This window comes from Ammodytes marinus (genome assembly GCF_949987685.1).
Source record: "Ammodytes marinus genome assembly, chromosome: 9".
Lineage (NCBI taxonomy): Eukaryota > Metazoa > Chordata > Actinopteri > Uranoscopiformes > Ammodytidae > Ammodytes > Ammodytes marinus.
Window position 1 is genome coordinate 17,575,854 of NC_137213.1, and position 24,780 is coordinate 17,600,633.

General features: G+C 41.6%; 1 protein-coding gene across 1 annotated transcript in view; it reads right to left on the bottom strand.

Annotated features, from left to right (window-relative positions):
• clcn2a (chloride channel, voltage-sensitive 2a) overlaps positions 1-24,780 on the bottom strand; it is a gene marked incomplete at both ends in the record, with an annotated part of 40,148 nt that continues 15,368 nt past the window's right edge. The window contains 24 exons of the mRNA XM_080034357.1: positions 1-525; positions 646-732; positions 1,300-1,404; positions 1,552-1,590; positions 2,089-2,157; positions 3,404-3,450; positions 3,603-3,705; positions 4,205-4,449; positions 4,641-4,774; positions 5,056-5,269; positions 7,715-7,825; positions 7,929-7,998; positions 8,096-8,251; positions 8,962-9,064; positions 10,308-10,409; positions 10,737-10,821; positions 11,251-11,376; positions 12,593-12,671; positions 13,185-13,208; positions 14,349-14,429; positions 15,001-15,134; positions 15,502-15,630; positions 16,792-16,923; positions 24,528-24,696. Coding sequence (XP_079890483.1) covers positions 1-525; positions 646-732; positions 1,300-1,404; positions 1,552-1,590; positions 2,089-2,157; positions 3,404-3,450; positions 3,603-3,705; positions 4,205-4,449; positions 4,641-4,774; positions 5,056-5,269; positions 7,715-7,825; positions 7,929-7,998; positions 8,096-8,251; positions 8,962-9,064; positions 10,308-10,409; positions 10,737-10,821; positions 11,251-11,376; positions 12,593-12,671; positions 13,185-13,208; positions 14,349-14,429; positions 15,001-15,134; positions 15,502-15,630; positions 16,792-16,923; positions 24,528-24,696 — 3,069 coding nt within the window. The remainder of the gene's footprint in view (positions 526-645; positions 733-1,299; positions 1,405-1,551; positions 1,591-2,088; positions 2,158-3,403; positions 3,451-3,602; positions 3,706-4,204; positions 4,450-4,640; positions 4,775-5,055; positions 5,270-7,714; positions 7,826-7,928; positions 7,999-8,095; positions 8,252-8,961; positions 9,065-10,307; positions 10,410-10,736; positions 10,822-11,250; positions 11,377-12,592; positions 12,672-13,184; positions 13,209-14,348; positions 14,430-15,000; positions 15,135-15,501; positions 15,631-16,791; positions 16,924-24,527; positions 24,697-24,780) is intronic.

The following is a 24,780-nucleotide window of genomic DNA, read 5'->3' on the forward strand; positions in this document are numbered from 1 at the left end:
TCATTCAGACTGATCCTTAGTGTGAGCGGGGCTACCCTCTCCCTCAGGTTGTAATTGGTCCGTGTTCAGGGTTAGACTCCCCTGCTCTTGCTCTGGTTCATCCGGCTCGGGGGTTTGGGTGGGCAGGTCATAGTCACAGGCCAGCTCTGACTCCTCTGTATGGGAGGGGCTGCAGTCAAAAGTCAAATCTGATTGGTCCTCGGCGAACGAGGGGCTCTCCTGGAGCACCAACTCCGACGAATCATTGGCCATGTCACCGGGGCTGGTTTCAAACTGCAAGTCTGACCGGTCCGAGAAATGGACGGGGTTAGGGATCTCTTTGTACGCGAGATCCGGCTGGTCCTCCACGTCAGGGGGGTTGGGTTTCCGTGGTAACAAGAGCGCCCTGTGGCGGCGGAGGCAAAGCTTGTGTAGTTCTGTTACCTCGTGGACACTTGTGCTGTTCCCACACTCACGGAAACTGGCCAATGGAGGGCGCACTTTCACTCCAGTCACCGTCACTGAGCCCTCTATGGCTTTACGCAGCTGCAGGGTACAGAAACACAGCCGGTGGAGAGGAAAGGCAGAAAGCAGAGGGTGGGCATTTATTATCATGACACGTACAGAAAATATTGTCTATCAGATTGAGGGGACACACACACACACCTCTTTGAGAGAGACCACTCCAACCAGACGTCCCATGCTGGTCACATAGGCGTGATCCAGACCCAGCAGAGAGAAGATGGTGTGAGTCTGTGGAGGAGGGGAGATGGGTCATGGCCTGGACTCAGAGAAGGGTTTCATTTGCATTTATGCAGATAAGGCCAACTAGACTTTGACAGTGTCCAACCATGTGTTTTATGAATGAATGCAAAACTGAATCCACTGAAGGTCACTCAGGCTGGTTCCTTTTTTTCATTCTTGGAATACATATTTTTTTAGAGAGGGTGTGCGTTTGGCTGAGTGCACCATACGATTCAATTTGGTTTAATCCGTATAATTTTCACAGTTCTGTTGAATCATGCTTCTCTCGGTGCCATCATGGCGCAGACTAAAAGATATAACCAGTAACTAAAGGTGTATCTGTCATTCGCCTCACTTCGCTCTATTAATTTAAACAATAACATATATTTTATGTTACAATGTATTAATTCAGGTTCAACAGGAGTTCATGGACCTGATAACACCTGCTGTGTTAGTGTGATGAGGCTATTGGTTAAAGTCACAGCAAAACTACGTTTTAAAAGCATCCAGTCTGCTTAGTTTGACATGTTTCCAACAAATAATTGTCCAGCTAAATGTTTTTTGTAGGTATTGTACCTTATGCAGAGATGTTTGCTCAACCAGCTGGAAAGGGGCGGGATCAATCTTGCAGTTCTTGAAATCCACTGGCTCGTCTAGCTGCTGCTCTTCCCACTCCACTATCTGCAACGTGAAGGATAAAACACAAAAACCTCTAAACGCTGAACTTGACGTCATTGTAAATGAGGGTCACCCCTCAATGATCTCTCGAGTATAAATAAAGGTTGAATGAATGAACTGCCAAACTAATTTTGTTTGAGTGGTTCTCACGTCTGATGGGGCCATGCAATCTTCCACTTCAGCAGAGTCCTAAAAGATAAAGTGGAGTAACATATACATTGTGTACATAAATACTGATATGTAAATATAAACACACAGAGAGGTTTACTTCAAGCCACTAAACATACAATAGCGTACATAGTTCACCTTTGACCAAGTGTGTGACTGCATAGGAGGATTTTTCAATACTCTCACTGTTAGAAACAATTCCAATAGAAATGTACATGCAACCAAAAACAAGGACAACAAAGCTGAACGAAGACAGGTAAAATAAACATGGGGGTGGGAAAATATGTATATAAATAAATATATAATAAAAAGCATTAATGACAAACAACAAACAATATCTATATACAAACAAGTCAAGTGAACAAAGCGTTAATAAGATGATCTGTTTGTTGGTGTCAGCGCAGTATGTAACATAAAGAGCTGTGACCCAGTGAATCACTTCTATCTTTCAGAGTTAATCTACGTGTGTTGCGCAAGGCAACAGTTACTAAGCAACAGTCTCTAGGCGGCAGACCTTACCGCCATGGAGATCCTCACTCGTTTGGGCTCGGCCTTGCTGTTTTCAGGAGGAGCCGGCCCAGCCGAACTCTTCCAGTTGGGGAGAGAAGGCATCAACACAGCACAACATTAACACTGCATCAGGGAAACTGGACATTTTTACCCATTCACATGGTGCAACCGCAACACTATTTCTCAGGCTGACTGGGAGAAGTTCCTGTGATGGTAGCACAATGTTGCTGAAAGGGTATAATTACTACACCACAGATCGGATGAAGGTGAGGGCACAAACTCTGCACAAGACACCAAAAGTGAATGCAACATTGGATGATAGAAACACTGCCACAATAAAGGTTTTTGAACACGTTTACATTTTTGTTCAGCACTTGATGTTTTCCCTAAGTTATATAAACAAATGTGTCCATACTGTCTTGACATCATTACATATTATTAAATCAGCTTGTTCCAGCTTCAATTAAGCTCCCAAACTCTGGGGTGGGACCCCCCAAAGGACACACAGCCGTTGTATTTGGTTTCTTGTGAAATGCCTCAACTATTAGATTTCATTACTTTTTTTCAAACATTCATAAAACACATGATTATTCCCTGACCTTAATCTAGCTCAATCATCATGGGTACATTTTATATTTGTAGAGTAGAAAAACTAGCGACATTCATCCTAAAGCTAGCGAAATTCAGCCTGAGTTTCTCTTTACATTTAGTGCTAATCAGCAAATGTTAGCCTGAAAATAGTACATATTATCCCCACTAAATATCAGTACGTTTACGTTGTCATTGTGAACCTGTCAACGTGCTGATGTTAGCATATATAGCTTCAGCTGTGCATAGCGTGTATACACATTTCCCCAAAACTCATCCTGATGTAGGCTATGTCTAATTGTTGGGGTCTTCTTTAAATTGACATTTTATGTGGCTTTGACCAACATGAGCTTCTGACTGACTGACCCACCAATGCAGTCAGCGATGTTTAAAGGAGTTAAAGATAGATAATGCATGACACCACCATTGCATTGCTCAACCAAAAATACTGAAATGTAGGATGTTCAAAAGCGTTAGAGTGGCAGTGAATGTGATTTGATGTGCAGTGAGGGCAATGACTCAGTTTTAAAAGCAAAAGCTCCACGACCACAGCATGAGATCACACATGAAAAACCCTGCCGCCTGTGGGTGGATCCTGCCCGTCAGCAGGAGGAGGAGTGCATATACGTGGACTCAGAGAGAGCACACGCACCCACACAGCCAATCACAAGTCACACTCACACAGTACACCTGCACCCACACCTTCACTTTCATCCTTTTTTATCCCGTTTCTCACCTCAAGCAGCTCCTCGTCTTGGTCGACACATGAGAGGGTCTGAGAGCCTCGAGGGAGGAAAATACACACGGTTCTAATCAATTTGGATTTGAAATATGACTTTTCAGTGTGCTCAGTTATCCAATGTCATTGTTCATCGTTGTGTTTTAGTGTGTGTGTGTGTGTGTGTGTGTGTTTTGCAGTGTTGTTAGGCACATACTATTTGGCGTCTCTGTAGCAGACACAGTTTTCAAGGCAGATTTCAGAGGGAGCTGAACATTGGAAACCACTGGGCTGAAGGACGACGACTCCTCTGTGGAGATCTACATGGAAAATAGGTTAACAGAGAAAGCCAGTCACACACACACACACACACACACACACACACACACACACACACGGCACAGACGACAGAGACACAGAAGACACGTGTTAATTTAAATGTACAGGCAATAGGACATTTGCACAGTTTGTAAACACTTACCACGACAGCTGTCCAAAAACTCCACCTGTGCCTTTACCTACTGCTTCATGCTTCACACATGCTGTATCTCATCCAACTCTTACTCCCTTGCTACACTGGGCACGTAAGTCAATGAGAGCTGCTACACATACAAACCACATTTTTTTAAAATAGACTTGAAGTCTCGACAGAGACTACCACGACACAGACGGTGTAGCAGGTCAAAACGTAATGTGCTGCCATGTGCTGCTGCTGCGCGCCGCTTACGAGCCCAGTGTAGTTGCTGGGTTTGTCTACGGCTACAACCCAACCCAAGCCAGACCCCAGCCCAGCCCTGGCGGCCCCGGTTCGCCTCACACCTCTTGGGTGCTCACCAGGAAGCGGACCGCTTGGCGAGCGTTGGAGTTGGTTGAGGCGTTGCTCTGTGTGTGGGTGCAGGGGGAGCTGGGCGTGCTGTCAGTGGTCAGGCTGGGCAGGTGATCACTGGTGCCGTTGTCCTGAGCCAGCTGGTGGAGGTACTCCAGCCTCCGTTGACGGCCCAGCTGAAGGGAGAGCAGAGACTGCAGCTGCAGTCGCTCTATGGAGCCCAGTAGGATCATGGACTCTGAAGGAGAAGGAGAGTAGATGTATAATGGAGTGAGGTACAGTAAAAGGTGGCAATGCAGACAGATAATACATGCAATAAATCCTCCCTTTATGAATTTTATAATGTTTCAACACTAGCATCGTCTGCAGAACTAGTAACAAGTTGAACTTCTAGACTAACCAAGACTGATTTTTTCTTTGCATACTTACCTCTGGATTCAACTAGGGCCAGTGTTTTGAGCTGGCCAGTCAGCAGCATCTCCTGCAATTCACGATAGGAAGAGTAAAGAGTGATGTAGCGCACATCCCTGACCATGATGTCCTCCACACGGATGTTATATTTCCTGAAAGATGGAGATAGAGGGTAAAGTGATGAGAAGGGGCTGCAAGGAGATGTGGAAACATCTCTCATTAACCATGACCATTAACCATCTTCTCATTAAAAACAAAACAAGAGGGGGGGAGAGAGTTCTCATGGTGTAGTGGTTAGAGCATGCCCCCATAGAGGCTCAGTCCTCGTCGCAGCAGAACCGGGTTCGAATCTGTCGTTCTCTGCATGCCGTTCCCCTCTATGCCCCATTTCATCGCCGTCTCGTCTAATAATAAAACAAAGGGGAAGACTCACTCGTGATGGCCCATGCCTAGCTCAGGCAGGTAAGGAAGTTTTTTGATGCGGATGATGGAGTCGTACAGCGACGGTTGGAGTGACTGGGCCACTGCATTGGCAAGGATCACAGCGATCATCACAGGCAGGATGTGGGAGATCTGACCTGTCAGTTCAAACACTATGACTGCCGTAGATACAGTGTGGGTGACTGCTCCAGACAACGCGGCAGCACCTGCGGAGGAGGGAAGCGAATTAAGAGAAAAATCGTTACTTTGTCTGGTCTCTTTAAAGCCATTCGCATGCAGTCAATGGAGGAGGATTAAGTGTTTGTGAACAGCCTGTGTTTTTTAAAGATAATTTTTTGGACTGAGCCTCTAGGCCAGGGGTGGCCAACCCGCGGCTCGCGAGCCGCATGCGGCTCTTTGCCCAGCTTCGTGCGGCTCTTCAGTTCATATCAAATTATGTGATTATAATTTTTTTTTTTTTTTTTTTTTTTTATAGCCTACTTTTTTTTTGTGTGGGCCTATGTGTGTGCATGTTCACAAACGTTTCATGCGGCTCTTATGTTCGTTTTACATGTTGTCTATTATTTCATTTTTTATTTTATTAATGTGTAGGCCCTATGTGTATGCCTGTTCGCAAATGTTTAATTGAGGACGCAACATAACGTCCGCAAACGTTTGGTGCGGACGCAACATAAAACTGCCCGCTCAGCTTGGAGGGAGGTTTTCCGTGAGTAAACTATTTGTGTCAAGTTCGCTCCGAGACAGAGTGGGAGAGTTCATATTTTTTGTTGAACGTTATGGCAGGCCATTCTGCCTTATATGCCAGGTGTCATTTGCCCATTTCAAGGCTTCAAATCTTCGGCGCCACTTCAGCTCTCTCCATGCTAAAAGTAAGTCCCACAAAGCAACATGCATAGTAAGAGAAAAACGCTATTTTAAATTGTTATATTTTTGTTTGTGGACTTGGTTGAACTGAGAGTTTGTGTGTGAGGCAGTGCACACAATGTTCATTGTTGAAAATGACTGCCCTGTCGTCTTTAGTACTGTAGGAGTCCAGTCCTGTCATTATCACAGGGGCGGCCTTAACGATCTGGGGGCCCGTTTCAAGTCCTAGTGTGGGGCCCCCTGTTTTTTTTTTTTTTTTTTTTTTTTTTTTTAAATAAATAATGCTTGTGCATGCATGTGCAAGCTCCCCGCGAAAATAAAAACGCCCTCACCCCCCCTGAAATCTTACTGGCCACCCCAGTGCCACCCCCCCCCCCCCCCCAGTTCAAATGTAATTTTTTATTTTCATTTTATTTTTTTAATTACATTTTTTTCCTGATATGTATCCTAGTTCAGAGATGATATGTATTTTTTTTTCTTTCTTAACTTTTTTTGATAGGTAGTTGCCAAGTTCATCACACAAACACTCCAATCCACTGATATGAGATCAGTTTGCAATTTTCAATTACTAAATTAATGGTAGGACTGTGGCCACTAGAACTGGTCTCTGGTCAGCAAAGATCTTGAAAACAGCATAAGTGTGCTTGTGACATGCGTGCCACCCATATGCATGTGTATAGGCACGTGTCCCAGCAGATTTTTGAAATCTGAATAAAAAAATTAAAGTTTGTAGTTAGCGAGTGTAACATGTTCTTAGCAAGGGCAGACTTTCATAAATAAAGGTTTATTTTTTTAGCAAGATATTTGGTCAAAAGCTAGTGGTCATCCGTCCCTCTGTGCAGTTGTTAGGCATCTGGCTGCTAGCAAGTTATGTTGTCTTGCTAATTTTACTATTCATCTGAGCTGAAATAAATATTGACTTTTTCCTTTATTATCTTCGCCAGAATGCACCAGAATGCTTAGATTACATGTTAAAAACACAAAAAAATCTTCTGGGGGGGATGCCCCTAGACTCCCCTTCAGGGGTTTAGTTTTCTGACAAACATTACAATGGATACTAACATGATTTGGGCATTTGGGATTATAAATCATCTTTGAATTGGTTGTACAGCATATCACATGCTATTCATTCAGGGGTGCGATGGCCACCCCACTCTAACTCTGTGGCCCACCTTGGCCACCCCCAGTAAAAATGTCCTGGAATCGCCACTGTGTGTACCCGTGTGTACAATGTGGCTCTTTGCAGTAACACAGTAAAAAATGTGGCTCTTTGTCTCTGACTGGTTGGCCACCCCTGCTCTAGGCAGACGCTCTAACCACTACACCACGAGCGCCCCTAGGCAGTGTTTTTAACAGTTCAAAATTAGACTGTTCAGTGTGCCATATTGCAAACCGTGTGTGTGTCATTAATCAGAGTTTAACAGCTGACAGCAAATCCAGACAAGATTTTCTGCAGGATTGTCGTTCTAATTCATAACATTTAACGGTGTCCTGTCACGCTAACCAGTGAGTCACGACCGTATCAGTTTTCTATTGAAATAATTTATTTTCTATTTTTGTTGAAAATGTGGTGTTCAATAGTGAGAAAGTGGAATCAATTTTCATCAGTCACATTCTGTAAGCTGGTGATAAAAATGACTGCAGCTTTGTAGCGGCATCAATTTCAATCACACAGAAGAGGAAAAGGAACAGTAGACAGGACATGTTCTTAATAAAAGGTAGGTTAGATATAAAACGATGCTTGAAAAGTACAGTGTATAAAAGAATGAATAGATAGATTAACCCACCTACTACAGCATAACCGCCAGGAACTATGGGATACACGCTGCCGTCGGCATGTATGCCGTCAGGAAACATGGAGGCCATGATCTCTCCGACAAGTCTGCCAAATGCTGCGCCTGTCCATCACATACAGATACAGTGAGGAGTTATTTAAAAAGGTTCTTACCACTGCAGTAGAAACTTAAAAAAATTAAAAATAACACAGTAGATTTTATTCACCGATAAGAAAAACTGGCATGAAGGCCCCGCAAGGAACAGGCATGGTGGTGGCCACAGCAGACATCCAGAACTGACATGGACACAAGTGACAAGTGTGAAAAATCGGAAGAGAAGCGGTCAAATCCTGCACATGTTTCTCGACACACATCCAAGAAGAAGACCTATACCTTCATGACGATGAAGAGGATGAGTGTGATGAAGACATTGATCTGGGGGTGTTTCCAGGCATGGTGGTGGCTGATGTAGTCAAACTCCTCTGCCACTCCCTGGCGGCACCACGTGCGGTTGTCGAACAGCGCGACCAAAGACTCGTGCTGCGTTAGCTGACGAGTCGGAAAACAGAAAATTACAAAGTTGCCTGTTTTTTTTCCTCCACTGTGATGTGATCGGATTTTAACAGATAATTTACTGGTAAAGTAAAAGTCGCAATAACACAATGTGAAAATGCTCAACTACAAGTAGAAATCCTGCCATTTGAAACCTGAAGTAGTGTCAGCAAATTCTACAAAAAAAAAAGCCAAAATAAAAAGTTACTCATTCTGCAGAAAAGTAGTTATATATACACAGTACAGTATATATGATGTTTTATGAGTTAAATTAGTGCTGCATTAAAGTGGATGTTGCAATTCTCTGCTGTACGTGTTTACGGTTGCTCTCATTTGAACTACTTAACATAATGTTGGGTAGTTCTATCTATGCATCATAATCTATAAGAGCCATATAGCACACAGATATTCTCTTGTCTTGTTTCAAACGTCTGACAGGGTGGAAATGAAACCTGAATGGCTTGATACGTGGGATAAAAAAACGCTGAAAAACTCAAACATTTTACTTTTTTGTGTTACGTCGTGTATCAAACAATGTTCAGAACATCACAAAACATGACAGCTTTTTAAGTAGCTTATGCTATCCAATCAGAGGAGCCCGAAACGAAACACAGCCTGACACCGACGCTCACATAAAATTACCATCAATCATACTACAACAGTCACAACATCACGCTTTTGGTAAGAGTGTGAAAGAATGTTCTCACCTGCCCAGCCATGAACTGCCCGAAGCCCGGAGGGAATGTGAGCGTAGTGACCAGCAGAGTGACGAGTGCTGGATACACCAGACGCCTGACAGGGAGAGATGGACTGCAGGGTCATTAATGGATGTGTCTGTCACATTGTTGGTGCAAAACATGACTTAATGGGCGATGACGATGGAAGGAGTATAAATAATCTCTCTGTGATGTGTTAAAGTGACCCAATTCATACAAGAACTTGATCTATATTTCCCAATTAAAAATTAACATCGTGACATATGACACAAAGTGAGTTTTAAACACAAGATTAAGAGCATATGGGCAGGATATGATATTTCTTGGGTCTATTCACAGCGTAACTGGTTAAAATGTGGCTTTTCCAGAACCATTTAAATATTTCTTGTTTTTTTAAAGCAATAATTGCACATTTTGGACAACAATGATTTGTATTCTTGATGTGCAAAGATGTGCAAAGCTGGTAGAGACATACCTCAAAAGACTTGCAGCTATAATTGCAGCGATAGGTGGTTCTACAAAGTATTGATTCAGGGGGGCTGAATTTATTTCAAAAAATTTAAATGTATCATTTTCATTCCACTTCAGAATTAAGCACCCCCTTTGTGTTGCTCTATCTTGTTTTGTTTTTTTCCACAATGTCTTGTTTTTAAAGATTTTATGATGATTTTATGCTCTGTAAGGTGACCTTGGGTGCCTTGAAAGGCACCTATAAATTAAATGTATTATTATCACAAAAAATCCCAATAAAATAAATTGACATGTGTGGTTGTTACGTGACAAAATGTGCAAAATCTCAAGGGGTTTGAAACTTTGAATACTTTTTCAAGGCACTGTATATAATGCTACAGCCTGCAGACATTTAGCTTAGCTTAGCAAGCACTGGAAACCCCCAAAAATAACAATACTGAATCCTAAACCTGTCGCCATTTCATCCCACACAAACAAAAGTATAATTTAAAGATTATTTGGTTGTTTTTCACTAAGAAATATGTGTCCTATCTGCCGGATACAGATATTTTATACTTTACAAAATGTAAAGTGATTCCGAAAAATGTCAGAGTAATTTTAAGAGTGTTAAGAACATTTGATTATGATGATTATATCATATTAATTTGGCTAGGATAATCATGAAATTAACTTTTCATCTCATCCCATGCCTAGTCCAGAGATAAAACAATTCACCTACCACCACCACAAAGGCTTTTATAACAAACAAACACCTAGTATCTTGTTTCAATAATACATTGCAAATCAAAATTAATAATGATAATTTGGCATTTTCTGGGGTTTGGTGCAGTCATTTCCTCTTTACATAACCCAGTTCAGATACTCACTTCCTCAACAAGAACTTGTTAATAGTCTTCTGTTTCCTCATGCACTCCACAATCAGCCGGTTCAGGTAGACAAACAGAGCCCCACCGAATCCACAGGCAATCCTACAAACAAACACACTTTCTGAACCTCTTTGACAGGATGCCAACTAAATGTTAATTTATAGTTTTTCTCTATTCATACATTTTGGCATAAAAAAAGAAGCACATTTGGATGATGATTTGGATTCAGCCTCTACTTAATATCAACGGAGTGAAAAGGTAATTTCATGCCCCATTCATCAGATTAATAAAAATCCACAACCTTCAGACTCTCGACTTGAGTATGAATGTGACTAGGAAAGAGAGAGGCTGAATGGGAGCCCGGACCTTCTCAGTAAATCAGCCTTGGGATCAGTCTAACGTGGCGCCAGTCCAGGGAAACACACTCACCCGAGGATAGCGAACGCAGGCAGCTCCTGAAGGTCAAATGGGAAGTCCAGACGAAAACGGGTCTTAAAGAGAGCCGTGATGGTCTCTGAGGGGAAACAAAAAAGGATTTGTTCTCACTTTGTGTGCAGCAAAACGTACAGATATGTCATGTATATTATTACAGCTATATTATTACAGCTAATCTTAAAACGGTACTGGACACAGAGTACAAAATAAATGTTCATATTGGTATACAGGTTTGAAATAGCGTCTAATAAATACAGAATCACAGCATTTTGTGATGCTATATATGATGTAAAAATTCACACACAGGGAATTAAATAATAAAATCCCTCCTTGTCCTATGTGATTAATAATATAAATTGTGATCAAACTCAAATATGTATCAAATAATAGTCCCTAATTTCTTTGGGATCTAATTTGACCAGAAAACATTTAAAAAAAAGCAACATAGTAGCACAGGTTAAGTCACAAAGACACAGATCATTACAAAAGGGGTAATAAGAACTTTTACCTTCCTCCTGGTTCCACACAGCCAGCACTCTGAATATGAATGCACTGAAGGTGGCAGCAAAGAAGCCCCTCCAGTAGTTCCTCACCGCAAAAAACGTTGAAGTGACCTCAATACTGAACAGCACCCCTGAGAAAACACACACACACACACTTATAAGGCAAACCCACTTAGAGACTTTATCTAAGATCAAGACCTTTATTAAAAAAATTATGTTATAACATTGAAATCCCCCTTCAGAGCATTCATGTGCTTAAAAAAGTTTTCACGTAAATCTTACTTGATTATGGAGATACAGTTTGTGTTCAAAATAAAATGGAAATGAGGTGAGGCGGTTTGGATTGTTTTGCAACTTTATTCCAAGTTGCAGGTGCAAGTTCAGTAAAAACAGCAGGCACATGCAACAGAATCCAATCAATCAGTACAGTGAGTTGGATAAGGGAACATATTCAAAAGACAACAATGAGTTGAATCATATTTCATACCACAAGCCATAAGACTGTTGAACTCCTGGGCTACTAAGCTTATCACTATACCACTTTGCAACAGTTAACATCTGTTGAAAAATGTCTGTTTACGTCTAATGTTCATGTTGCACATATTTGTGTTAACCAATCCTACGTCATAATTTACATCTGTACATAACGCGTATACGTATTTTTATTATATTTAACATTATTCTTATACATGTACAAAATCCTATTTCACTAGTTATTATTCTAATTGTTATATAAAGTATTACAGTACATATACATTATTCTATTTCATCTTCATTTAATTTAGCATTCTAAAAGTACTTTATGCACCTTATCTATACACCTTCATCTGCACTGTGTCCTTGCACTACGTTTGTCTTTTATTTGTGTCTCGGATGTTCCTCCCTTCACTGTTTTTTTTTATTTAATTTAATTTTTCTATTGCCTTGTTGAGAGGAGCCTGAGGCCTAAGAAGTGAGGATAAGGATCCAAGGGCTTCAGAGTTGCAACTGAGTTATGCATGTATGAAATGTCACCATAGTCCAAAACTGATTGGGAAAGTTGCCTCAATAAGCCTCTACAATGTAGGGAAAAGCAGGTCTTCTTTGTATCTTTTTGACCTGCAAGTGGCGCTACAGCAAAGGTCAAAAGGGCACCTAAAACAAAGTGAAACACCCACACCTAACTGGCCAGTGGTTTCTGAGATACAGTTATGTTGCTCTGAGTCAAAGAGTTAGACTGACAGACGGACCAAGATTGGCAGTCCGTTCGCCTGCCTGCTGGGTAAATATTCTCCTCCAATCAGCTCCCATAATTTTCTGTCATAATTAGATAGCATCGAATCAGAGGCTTTGGCCGCGTTATCTCACCTCCAATAGGTGCAGCGAAGCAGCAGCCCACACCCACTGCACAGGCAGCCGACAGCATCTCCGTGTTCCTCAGCTCGTTCTGTCCGACAAGAATCAGATACACGCACGCACGCACGCACGCACACACGCACACACACACACACAAACAGCCATGCATTCAAGCAAATATACACACACACACACACTCTCCCAACAGTTGTACCATACATTCACGCGCAAATGCCACACACAAAAAACACCACAACAAATGCATTTCTCATGAAAAACAAAGTAGAACTGTTCACAAATGCAAACAGTTTCTTTTACTGGAAAAATCGTTTCACATCCGATGATACATCACACATATACGATACGAGAGGCCATAATTGAAAAAGCCCAGGATTGAGCGTTGAAATCATAGAATGGAATGTTTGGACAGAAGCAAAGGCGCCACAGATTGATGCCTCGCTGCAACGGTTCACTGAGCGGAATCAAAACAGCTCACACAAATGGAAAGGCATCAATCTAACTCAGCTTCTGAAATGGACACCATGGATTATTAATGGTGATACAATTGGCAATTAAGAAACTATCTTGACTCGTGCATTCATACCTTGCTTCCCTCAAAGGGCTCTTCCTTTAGCAGTGAAAGTGAAGAAAGGGGAAAAAGAATAGAGAAATATGTGTGAGTGTGATATGTGCGTCTGGAGAGGCTACCTTTTATTTCCAGTCCTGGAAGACGTCGCACACAAAATCAAATGGGTAAGTTCTTGCCAACTACAGTGAACTGAATTAACATTTCCAGGGAGTGATTATTTTTCTATGGCTGCACAGTCGACCCCTGGACTATTTCAGTCTTTCTAACTGTGCTGATAGCCGTTTTTCTTCCGTCACGTCACTGAAGTCTTTACTCCTCCGTACTGATGGCGACGCTGGTGCTGTTTTCTTACATGGAGGAGAAATGGACAGGAATGGTCTCACATGAGTGGGGGTGAGAGTGAATCCTGGGGAGCGGCAAAAAAAGTCAAAGAAACATCAAAAACTTTTTAAAGAACGACTGTGTGTGTGTGTGTGTGTGTGTGCGTGCGTGCGTGCGGGTTTTTTTCTTGCAGGTTTACACACCTACAACAACCAAAAGGAGAAGACAGGAAAATCCTCCTATCCTAATGTATTTTGAGAAACTATAGAAATCTCAGGGCTTAATGAAAAATGTACCCTGTAAAACTTAAAAATCGGTTTAAAAACATAACTGTCAACACATTTTGTCTGCCATGAAAACTGGTGTTTTAACAGGGCCATACTAAGAAAGAAAGAAAAAAAAATCGCTATTCACTTATTAAGTGGGTACATGAAGCAGATGACAGGGAAGCAGTATCAAAATACTGTAACTTCAAATGGATGTATCTTTTGTACATGAAAAAGCCATCAATGTTTTATCTTGTGTTACTCTTGGAAGAAGATTAAAGCAAACGATGAAGCATCATTTTAGTGAAAATGGTTAACTATTTCTTTAAAGCTGTGTGATGTTAGATTTTGTATCGTAAACAGGACAGACATGACCCGACAAACATGATCAATATTTCTAGATAGTTGACTGTAGGGAGCAACTACTCTTAATATACAGTATAATGATGCAACAATAAAATAATGAGATGTTATTAATCTCTAAAATAAACACTTGGTTTAGTTGTTCATGTTAGACATTGAGTATCAATAAACTCAAACATCTGCGCTGCTGAAAAGGAAAGCCTCTATTAAATGCAATTATCATCCTCACCTGGTAAATCCCACCGAAAAGAGGAGCCATTAATTTGCTCAGGAGAGCTGCACACAGACTGGCAACATGAACGAAGGGTCCCTGTGAGGGAGCACAGAGAGAGATCAGGATGTTAGTGGAAAGGCTATGACAAAACAAAACCTTACACAATTAAAGCCTGCTCTATTTCAGAATTAAGCTACTTTAACTGTCTTTGAGACTTAAAAAGGTGGAGTCAGCAGAATTCTGGAGAATGCTTGTAAAAATTATTTATTGTCTAAATCATCAAATATCTCCACACGATCCACTACCTGTCCATACTCTGTGCTTTGAAAAACGATCCAGTGTTAATGCAAAGGCTCTGTAAACTAGCATGTTGCTAGCTACGGTAGGCCCATTTGTTTAGATACCAATTGTTTACATACCTGTTTACAGAGCCTAGGCTGTGTATTTTTTTCCAGCTCACACAGTATGGACAGGTAGCAGATCGTGAGGAGATAAACACAGATTTTTACAAAAAGTGATTTTTGTCAACAAGTGTTGTTCAGAATCGCTGACTCCACTTTTAATGAAGCAAGACTGTTATATCCACTGTCAAGCAATCTGTCGTTTGTAATGGGAAAACCAAGTAGTCTGATGGGATGACAGGGAGGAACAATACTAAATCCTCTACCTCCTTCCCCAGAGGCATCCCACTGCCCAGAGCACAGGTCAGACCAATGACTTTGGCCACAAACGTCTTGAAAGTCAGATACTCCTTCAGGACCACCCCCCTCAGTATGGTCTTCATCTCAGGAATACCTGAACCTGGGGAATGACAAGAGGGAGATGCCAGGTGGGATGATGGAACGGGGAGGACAGATTAGTTGAAAGAAAGCAATTACAGAGAGAAAGAGAGGGACCAAGAAAATAAATGAGACCAAAAGGTCAAGGAAAAAAGCTTATTGATATTCATATAGTTTTCTGTATGCACATCGCATCAGAGGTCTGTTTTATTGATATCCTGCAAATGTGAGCACTAAGAGATGTACAGGACATGCCCTTGGAGGCCCTTATGGTGCATTATAGAGCCAATTACAATATTCAAACACAGAACTGTGGCCATGAGAGATATGGATACATAAATAGGTAGGTGTGTGTGTGTGTGTGTGTGTGTGTGGGGTCTGCGTCTTACCCACAGCCTGCGGTGCCAGTATCTGTGTAAATCCTGCTGAGAAAGTGATGAGCACTACAGGGTAGGTGACCCAGGCGATGTACTGCAGGAGCATGTTACTGTCCAGTCCAGCAAACATCCACTTCTGTGCTGTGCGCAAAAACACACACACACACACACACAGACACACACACAGTCAGGTCAGTATCATACAATTGAAAACTAAACTATTTGACTCTGTTTCCCAGTTGTCACCTTATTCCTCTCCCCTCCATTACCTCCCCTTCTCCTTCAGTGTCTTCATTATGAGCAGCTCAGTGCCCTTCTCCTCGGTTAACCTTTAGCTCTTTTACTATCAAATTCATTCAAATACTAGAGGAAGAGTTTCTTTGATCCGAGGGGAGAAATCCACAACTCATCTTCTTCCTTTATCCATTCCTGCTTCCCGTCCCCATGCTGGCATTTTTCACACTCTCCACGGTGGATAAAAACCAACACCCTTGCCTTCACTTGTATTGTTCAGGCAGTGGAGGAAAAAGTCATTCTTGTAGTTTAGTAAAAATACCAGTACACTATGCAAAATTATCCCATTTCAAGTAAAAGTTGTACAGTAGTATAACCAAAAATATATAGTTTTGATACTATAAAGTATCAAAAGTATAACCAAGCTACTCTTTACAAAAGACAAATGATCTATTTGAATGATTATCGTAGTATTATTGTTGTTCACCACTCTATCCCATGGTGTAGGAAAGAAGATAAACTAGTCCTACTTCAAAAAGTAGCACTTTTCTTATAATAATAATTTTACATTGTTGGTCTTTCGTAGCCATTTAAAAAGTAAATCACCCTGAACAATGCATTTGTTTTTTTAAATTTGAATTAACTGGTTCTTCACTGGTTGGTATTTCTGAGCTGCAACCATAATAATGTTTTCTTCTCATTCAGTTGTCAGACAACAGCCAATGTTATGTGAAAAACAGGAACTCATTTTTTGACATAAATGAAAAAAATATAACAATTATTTGATATATTATATAAATTATTAATGTTTATATAGGCTATTATTACATAATTCGAAATCTTCTTTATTGATCCTTTAATTATCAATGAAAACCACCCTGTAAGCTAAATCAATATATAATACGTATATATGAATATATTTGCCATCTGTTATCGTACCATCCCTGACAATGACTTTTAACCACTCAAAGCACAGCTGAGCTTTCCATGGAATTATTATTGTAACAATTAGGCTGCCTCTGTGAGAACAATCCATGTCTTTGTAGCCCTTTCCTCTCTCTTTCCTACCTTCTTGGCAGTAGGCGATGGCGTAGTCCATGACCCAGCTAACCAGAGCCATGAGCAGCCCCAGCAGGATGAGAAAGATCCAGTCTTCACCGACACGCGAGATTAGAAACTTCTGGCAGCGAGACGCACACACTGACGGAAGTCCGGGGCGGAGAGAGGCAGAGAAAAGCAAATGTCAAAATTCTGAAATTAGTCTTCAGGGCTCACGAGAGAGCGATGGATAGAGTTTGTGTAAGACTAAAAGGAGCGAGTGTTGTATGAAAGCAGAGGTGCAGTGAATACAGTGAAACAGAAAATACACATTTCATTTGAAAAATTCTATATAGCCTATTGGATACAATACACACATTAAAAGAGATACAACATGTTATATGTTGTATTAACTTGTGATTTTGATCACTATTAATAAAATGTATGTTTTGTGATAGAATATTTCATCCCTGTCGCCTTCCTCTAGTCTAGTGCAAGATGGAAATTAATGAGTGCTTTAAAGGGCCCTTGCACTTCAAAATGATCCTCAATTAATTGGATGTTTGAGCGTCAGTGTGCAGTATTATTTTAATGTGTAGAGTTACACCAGAAAGCACTTTTCACTTTTGTCTGTTCCCGTGTGCTCACCACTCAGTTTTAAAAACACGTGTGCGTCTAAGCAGGGTTTAGGCCTATGTGAGGTTGTGCGATGTGAAACATTCACAGATATAGACTTGTTATAGGAGACCTAGATCTTGTGTCCAACATGTAAAATAAAATATGCTGCATAATCATGTCTTTTTAAGGAATTTCAATGAGGTTACTTTATTTTCTTTTGTTCTGGGAAAACCCATATTGAACAAAAACATTTGTATGTCTTTTAAACATGCCTGGAGAGGATCTTTGACAGTCAGTCAAAGCCAAAGGCATAGAAGGAAAATATTCCAAATGTAGTTGATGTCATCATCATCAACCTTTATTTAAACAGGCAAAAATTGCTAAGAAACAATGTCTTATTTAAGCAATGGCCTGGGATGTACGTTTTATATCTTCTGGAAGCTCTGGTTCGTTGTAACTACAAGCTGTTTATCTTGTCAAGACAGTCAAATACAGTCAAAACCTAAATTATTCATACCCCTGGCAAATTTTTACTTAGTTACTTTTATGAAACCAGCAAGCTTTTTCTTGACCGGAAATGACACAGGCTTCTCCCAAAAGATAATAAGACGATGTACAAGAGGCATCATTGTGGGAAAAAAAAAAAATTTCAGCTTTTATTTACATTTTAACAAAAAGTGGCATGTCCAAAATTATTCATACCCTTCTCAATAGTCAATAGAAAAGCCTTTATTGGCTATGACATCAATCAAACGCTTCCTATAATTGCTGGCCAGCTTTTTGCATCTCTCCACTGGTATTTTTGCCCATTCATCTTTGGCAATGACGTTTGAGCAGAAGTACTTAGGCGGTCGGTGCCAGGCTAAAACAAAGCTAGGTCACGGTTATAAATTCTACTGTTACATTAAAATCTCTAACTATGAGCTAGGTCAGCTAAAAGAAGCATCACTGGACTAATTTCTTCCCATTTGTCTGCGGACATCATCTGGAAGCCTGGAATTCAAAGCAAAATCCAGAGCATTCATAGATGTGCCTGTCCGTCAAGAAACAAAATGTGCCGCAAACACATTTCACCAGATCTATATTTCAAAAAATTAAAAAAGTCCTGATAAATCATATAGTGAAGTCGGTGTCGAAATTTTAAAAGAAACAAAGAGTGTAACAGTTGTCTGTGTGGCCAAAGCCAGATAGACCTCATATCAAAGCTCCATCACTGTAGTACATAACGTTCATTATGTTCATAAGCTAAATCAATGACCCACTTAACAGCAGGGCTACAACTTTGATAAATCATTTGGTAGATAAAACACCATAAAACTGAGAAAATAAATACTGTCACAATTTTCTAGAGGTGACGCTATCAATTGTCTTGTTTTGTCCCCAACCATAATGATAAACGTGGGTACTGAAGTACATTTTGAGAAAATCCCCAAAACATGTGTCTTAAAGCTGCAGTTGATAATTTGAGCCGTTGGGACGGCTGTTTTCCCAACGCTCTACCTGCTGTAGCTCCTCCCTCTGAACGACAGCTACGCGCGTTCATGTGAATTCAGTTACATTGACAGGAGACAAACACCATGTCCGATTCCGAGGTGATTAAACATTAGTAATGATAACTACATACGTACATATTGAGCATACATTTTAATCACAGACATACCATGTATGTTAGCTTAAAATCATTGTAAGTGTGCTGGTAGGCCTAACAAAAGTAGCTGTAACAGCCAGGCAAGATAATTGTAACAGAGCGGAGAGGTGTGTGTGTATCTCCTACTATCTATGCTCCTGCTCTGACCGCAGCTGGGAGGGGCTGCTCGGGCAGTGTTGCCAACTTAGCGATTTTGTCGCTATATTTAGCTACTTTTCAGCCCCCCTGGCGACTTTTTTTTCAAAACAGCGACAAGCGACAAATCTAGTTTTTTTTCTGGTGTAATTGGTGACTTTTTCGCCGAAGCAAATATCCCTTTTAACGCTTCTCAACGAGCAGCGGGAGCCTCCTGGCCCGTCCCCCGTCACAGAGCACTGACAGACGGCCCGGTCCTCGCGCAGCATCCCCTCCCAGCTGCGGTCAGAGCAGGAGATACACCTCTCAGCTCGGGGCTGCTGCGCGAGGAGCGGGCTGCGTGTCAGTGCTCCCGCTGCTCGTTGAGAAGAGATGATACTTGCTTTGGCGAAAAAAGTCACCAATAACACCAGAAAAAAAAGCTAGATTTGTCGCTTGTCGCTGTTTTGAAAAAAAAAGTTGCGAGGTCGCGGTCGGAGAGGTCTTGATGTGATAGGGCAAGAAGACATGGCCGGTGTACTTTTTTTCAAGCTCTCTCCGTCTCCCTTTCAGCAGTTAACTTTTCAATATTCGTCTTTCCTCGTTTTTTTGCTGTCTTAGCGGTGTTACTTGTTAGTATCCTGGGAATGGTAAATTGAGGGTTCGTTTGTGAAGACATTGCCACTCGCTGTCCGCCGTAGTAGCCTTGTACCAAACAGTAGGCTAGTGTCAGACTGCTAGGGTCGTGAACGCTCACGCAACTGACGCATCAACGTCGTTGCCAAGGTCCCACAGCCAATAAGAACGGAGAATCTGACCTCGCTCTGATTGGTCAAAATTAACATGAGCGGTGGCAATTTTGGGGGGCAGCACACAGAGGCAGGGGGGAGCAAAGTGATAAAAAAATATTTTCAGACCACTTCACCTACATATAGCTGAATGGCTATTATGACAGTTTTGCCAAATATTACAGTAAAAAAAACTCTCAACTGCAGCTTTAAGTACTAAATATAATTGACGACAGCAAATGCACCGTTGACTCCCGTTTCAGCATTGTAGTGGAAGCCACAGTGTCCAGTTGATATTTACGACCAGCTTTTAAAAGGTTTACTTCTTGTGGCCGAGTGCCACAGACAGGGTTTGGGAAGTGAGAAAGTATTTACGGAGGGATTAAAACGTTGTTTTATCATGGCATCTGTTGACAATAGAATATTGCATTTCTGTTGATTTGCAATATAATATTGATATCACCTTAAGGGTTAAATATTGATTTAACCCTTAAGGTGAATTTAATATTGTTGTTATTGTTTTTATTCATTGAAAAAGCTTATGAAATTCAAAATGGCTCCAAACTATTTCTATAAATCAGAAATATGTATATAATGAGCCAGCAATCTCACTGATAAATCGTTATACCTACTTTTTCAAATAATGCTGTTTTTAATCATAAAAGTGATATTTCCTACTGTCAAATGTGTGACTGCTGCTTGTAAAACATCCCCGAGTTCCAAATCGCATACTCTCTTATTTCTATTCTTCATACTACATCTGACCATAAAAAGAATCTAGTTAGCATGCAGTAAGCATTCAATTGGGACATACTGTTACTTATTTATTTCATCGCTATATAAATCCTATCCATTATCATAACATCACGCCTTGATCTTGCCTCTTGCTTTTATATCCGCGGTATCCCCGGTTGTTTCCATATGGAATCGCTGTCGATGTGATGACATCGACGGTGCACACTGGATTGTGGGTCAGAATCGGCCAAATAGCTGTTTAACACTAAAAATCTCGGCCGGATGTAGTAGACATTCAGCTATTTTTAAACATACTAGATCTGACCACAAGAATTGGGACATCCTAAATCTTTTTTCTACCATATTAAATAGCAGAAAGTATGGGTATTGGAATGCAGAGATAGTTTAGATGTATAGGAATAGTCAAACTCCCGCTTCCCGATTGTCTTCATTAATACGTTGTTGTTTGATTAATTTTGCAACTGCATAATGATAATAAACACTATAATAAAAGATGGCAGTCATTACAGCAGTGTTTCTGGTGCAGGATTCAGGGGCCTCATTTATAAACGTTGCGTACGCCCAGAAGAGGGCGCACGCCAATTTCTAAGCAAATATTGGGATTTATAAAAACCAAACTTGACGGGAGATGTGCGGTCCTCCACGCAAACTCTGACCCATGCGTACGCACAGAAAGTGGAGAAAGGAGAAACGGCGACTCCGTCGGCACATGTATGAAGTGCGAGAACGAATGTGTTTGTGTAAAATGTATCCAGATAGGCCTATAAGCCATGTAGGTCTATCATATATTGGGAGTTCCTTTGCAAAACGGATGAAGCCATTCTTACAACTAATGAACAAATGCCTCCACGGATTTTTCCATGGAGTGATACCAACCAAAACAAAACGAATTAGGATCTCAAACGGAGACATATGAGTGCAAATAAAAACAAAATAGCAACGTTCGAATAAGCTCTGCAGTTATTAAAGAATAACCTATCTGCATGTTGTGGAATTAATTCTGATAATATTGAGGTGGAATACAGCCTATTACTTTTACACTGACGCTGTTCTCGATGCCTCAGTCAGGCAGACAGGAGTGCACCTTTTCATACACTAATGATAAGCCTACTGTACATCACATAGGCTACTGTGATTTTTTTCACGGCTTTTAGTCCGTTTTATCTATGTGTTTTTCTTTGTGTTTAAGCACGTCGCAATTGTGTTTTGAAAGGGACTGTGAAGTTTATTATTAACCCTCCGCCGCCCGTCACTGCCCCGGGATGAATTCTCCGAATCTGTATCTCATGGGGGGTCTCAGTGCCCCCCGCTCGTGGCACAAACACTGTTGTGTGAGGATATGCACTTGTTTGCGTCCACTTTTATGTCGGATCACTTCTTTTTATTTCGGCCACAGCGTTCACAGAGATCGCCACAGGCTGCACTCTATCGCCTTTACGCTCACACTGCCACCAAACTATATTTTCCCTGTTCGCCACTTCTCCAACGGGTACTTCGGGGTGACCGCAGTGATCCACACCGTGTGGAGTTTATTTTTCCATTTCCCTTTCAGTCGGCGATTGCCACTACCGCCTTCATGCACTCAGTAAATGATATTAATTCGGGCGTGTCGATGACTATGTATGGGTAAATATGGGCGGTACGTGAAGCCCGCAAAGGCTGCGCCACATTTAGAGTAGATTGTGATTTATAAAGGGAAACAGGCGTAGGACGTGAGTGCGCACTGTTTTATAAATCCGAATATTTTTGTTCGCACGTACATCCTACATTTCTTCCGTACGCCAGCTTCCACGTGAATCCCACGCAAAGCTTTATAAATGAGGCCCCAGGTCACTGGGGAATGCTGAGTGTCCTAAGTGGAGGCAGGGCACTGTGCATGACGGGCAAGCTGCCCAGTAGGTGAGCGATTCTGGAGAATGCTTGTCGTCAAAATCACTTTGTCCAAATCAGTGAATATCTCCTCATGATTCACTACCTGTACATACCTGTGCATGTGTACTGAAAACATGTGTTTAAAGAAGGGCCTAAGATGTGATTAACAAATAATAATTTTTCAGCACACGCGGTATAAACAGGTAGCGGATCGTGAGGAGATAGTCACTAGCCCCTTTTACACAGAGATTGCGGCATATTGACAGAACGACGGTACACCAATAAGACGGCTTTGCTTGGCGCATAAGTGTGCCAATTTACACAGCATCCCACATTCCGGAATGAAAGAGAGGTGCCTGTAAGCAGCTTTAGGTGTGACGTATACATTTAGCGCCGTGCCGGTCAGCTGCATGTAAACAACACTGGCCGGTGGATTGAGAGCAGAAGTGCTGGGGCTTGCAATTAGAGGGCCGTCTTTTACTGTCCCAGTGATGTGCCGATTGCTCTCGTCCTCGTGCTGAGTCCAACATCACTGGGACTGTTAAACAAACTGACAAAATCACTCCGCTCACTTACGAGCTTCACCTGTGTGTGTGACAGGTTGGCTGTGAGCGAGTCTCTTTGTGAGGGCAGCTCTCTGCCAAACACACACACACACACACACACACACACACACACACACACCTGATCTGGGAATAAATAAAAATAACTCAGTCACACGTCAGACATTTCTCCACATCTGCTAGTCCTGCATTACATCACCTGAAGCCAACTAGCTGTTAGTACAAGATATTTTTCAGCTATATTTGCCACTGAATGCAAAGCCAAACAACATCTGAGATCATACACTAATGCATGTTTTTTAGCTCTCCATCATGACAAGTAGCAGAGCCTTTGGCTGTATGTGTAGGCTGCCTTGTTCAAAAGCTGCAGCTCTACTAACTGAAGCACACACACTAGTACTCCATCACCCACAGAGTTGATGTTACCAAACAGATACATGAGAGGAGAACACAAAATAATAAAATAAAAACTCCCACTTATTCTGCCGGTTCTATACCCACAGGTTACTGAGCAAGACAACAGCAGAGACCCGTCGGACCTGAGCATCTATCTAAAGACAGGTCTAAAAATACACAACACCTCTTGATCAACGAGCACACGCAGACGTAGAGAACACAAATCACTCTGCCTTGCTCCTGATGTGAGAGTGATTGTTTTAAATGGCTTCCATTAAAGCAGGCGAGCGAGTAAGCGAGGCTGATATAGTGTAGCTTTCACCTATGGCGCAATCTATTGAGCTTTAATCACATCACTAGTCACAAGGGCAAAGAGGCAGAGAAAGATTCCTGGAAAACATCCACACTGTCTCACTTGCGCAAAAACAAACACTCTGCCTTTTCTTCCCCTTGTTTTACTGACAATGTTGTAATGTGTGTTAAGATTTATGCATTCTTGCAAAAAACAAAACAAGGGCCAGTTCAAAAAAATCTGGGGTGGCAACCAAAAATATGTTTTATTATTTGCTGGACACACACACACACACACACACACACACACACACACACACACACACACACACACACACACACACACACACACACACACACACACACACACACACACACACACACACACACACACACACGCAGTCTTTGTCTGTCATTGAGACAGCCCTTGTTGGCTGGAGGTCATTGATCAGTCACATTTAATCGTGTTCACATCCTCTACTGCTTCCTTGTGTCAAGTAGCCACCCTACTCAACTGTAAAAGTCAATGTTTTAATGCAACGTTCACACTTGCTGGAGTGTCAATATGTGATAAACACACACACTGCACATTGTTCTTAAGCATTGAACACTGCTTCGTTTTCAATGCTTAAGTGTTGGAGCACTACACTACCTGCACAATTTGTCCCTGCAAGCACACTCTGAAGAAGATTTAGGGCTTGTTCAACGGTCATAACTTACAGTGGCACTTTGCACAGGGCTCTTTCTCATATTCCAGCAGATCTGCAGCACGACTGCGAACACTGTTGTTCCTTCGCAGTCCTCCGCCATCCCGCACTCCTCCATCCCGTAGGCGGGCCGCTTCCTCCTTAGCATACGCACCCAGCTCCTGGGTGTACCGCCCATACATCTGCAGATTTGAAAGACAGAAAAAGAGAGCCTTTGTACATATGGTGCACATGGGAAACAGTGAAAGAAATGTAAGCTGCAGGTT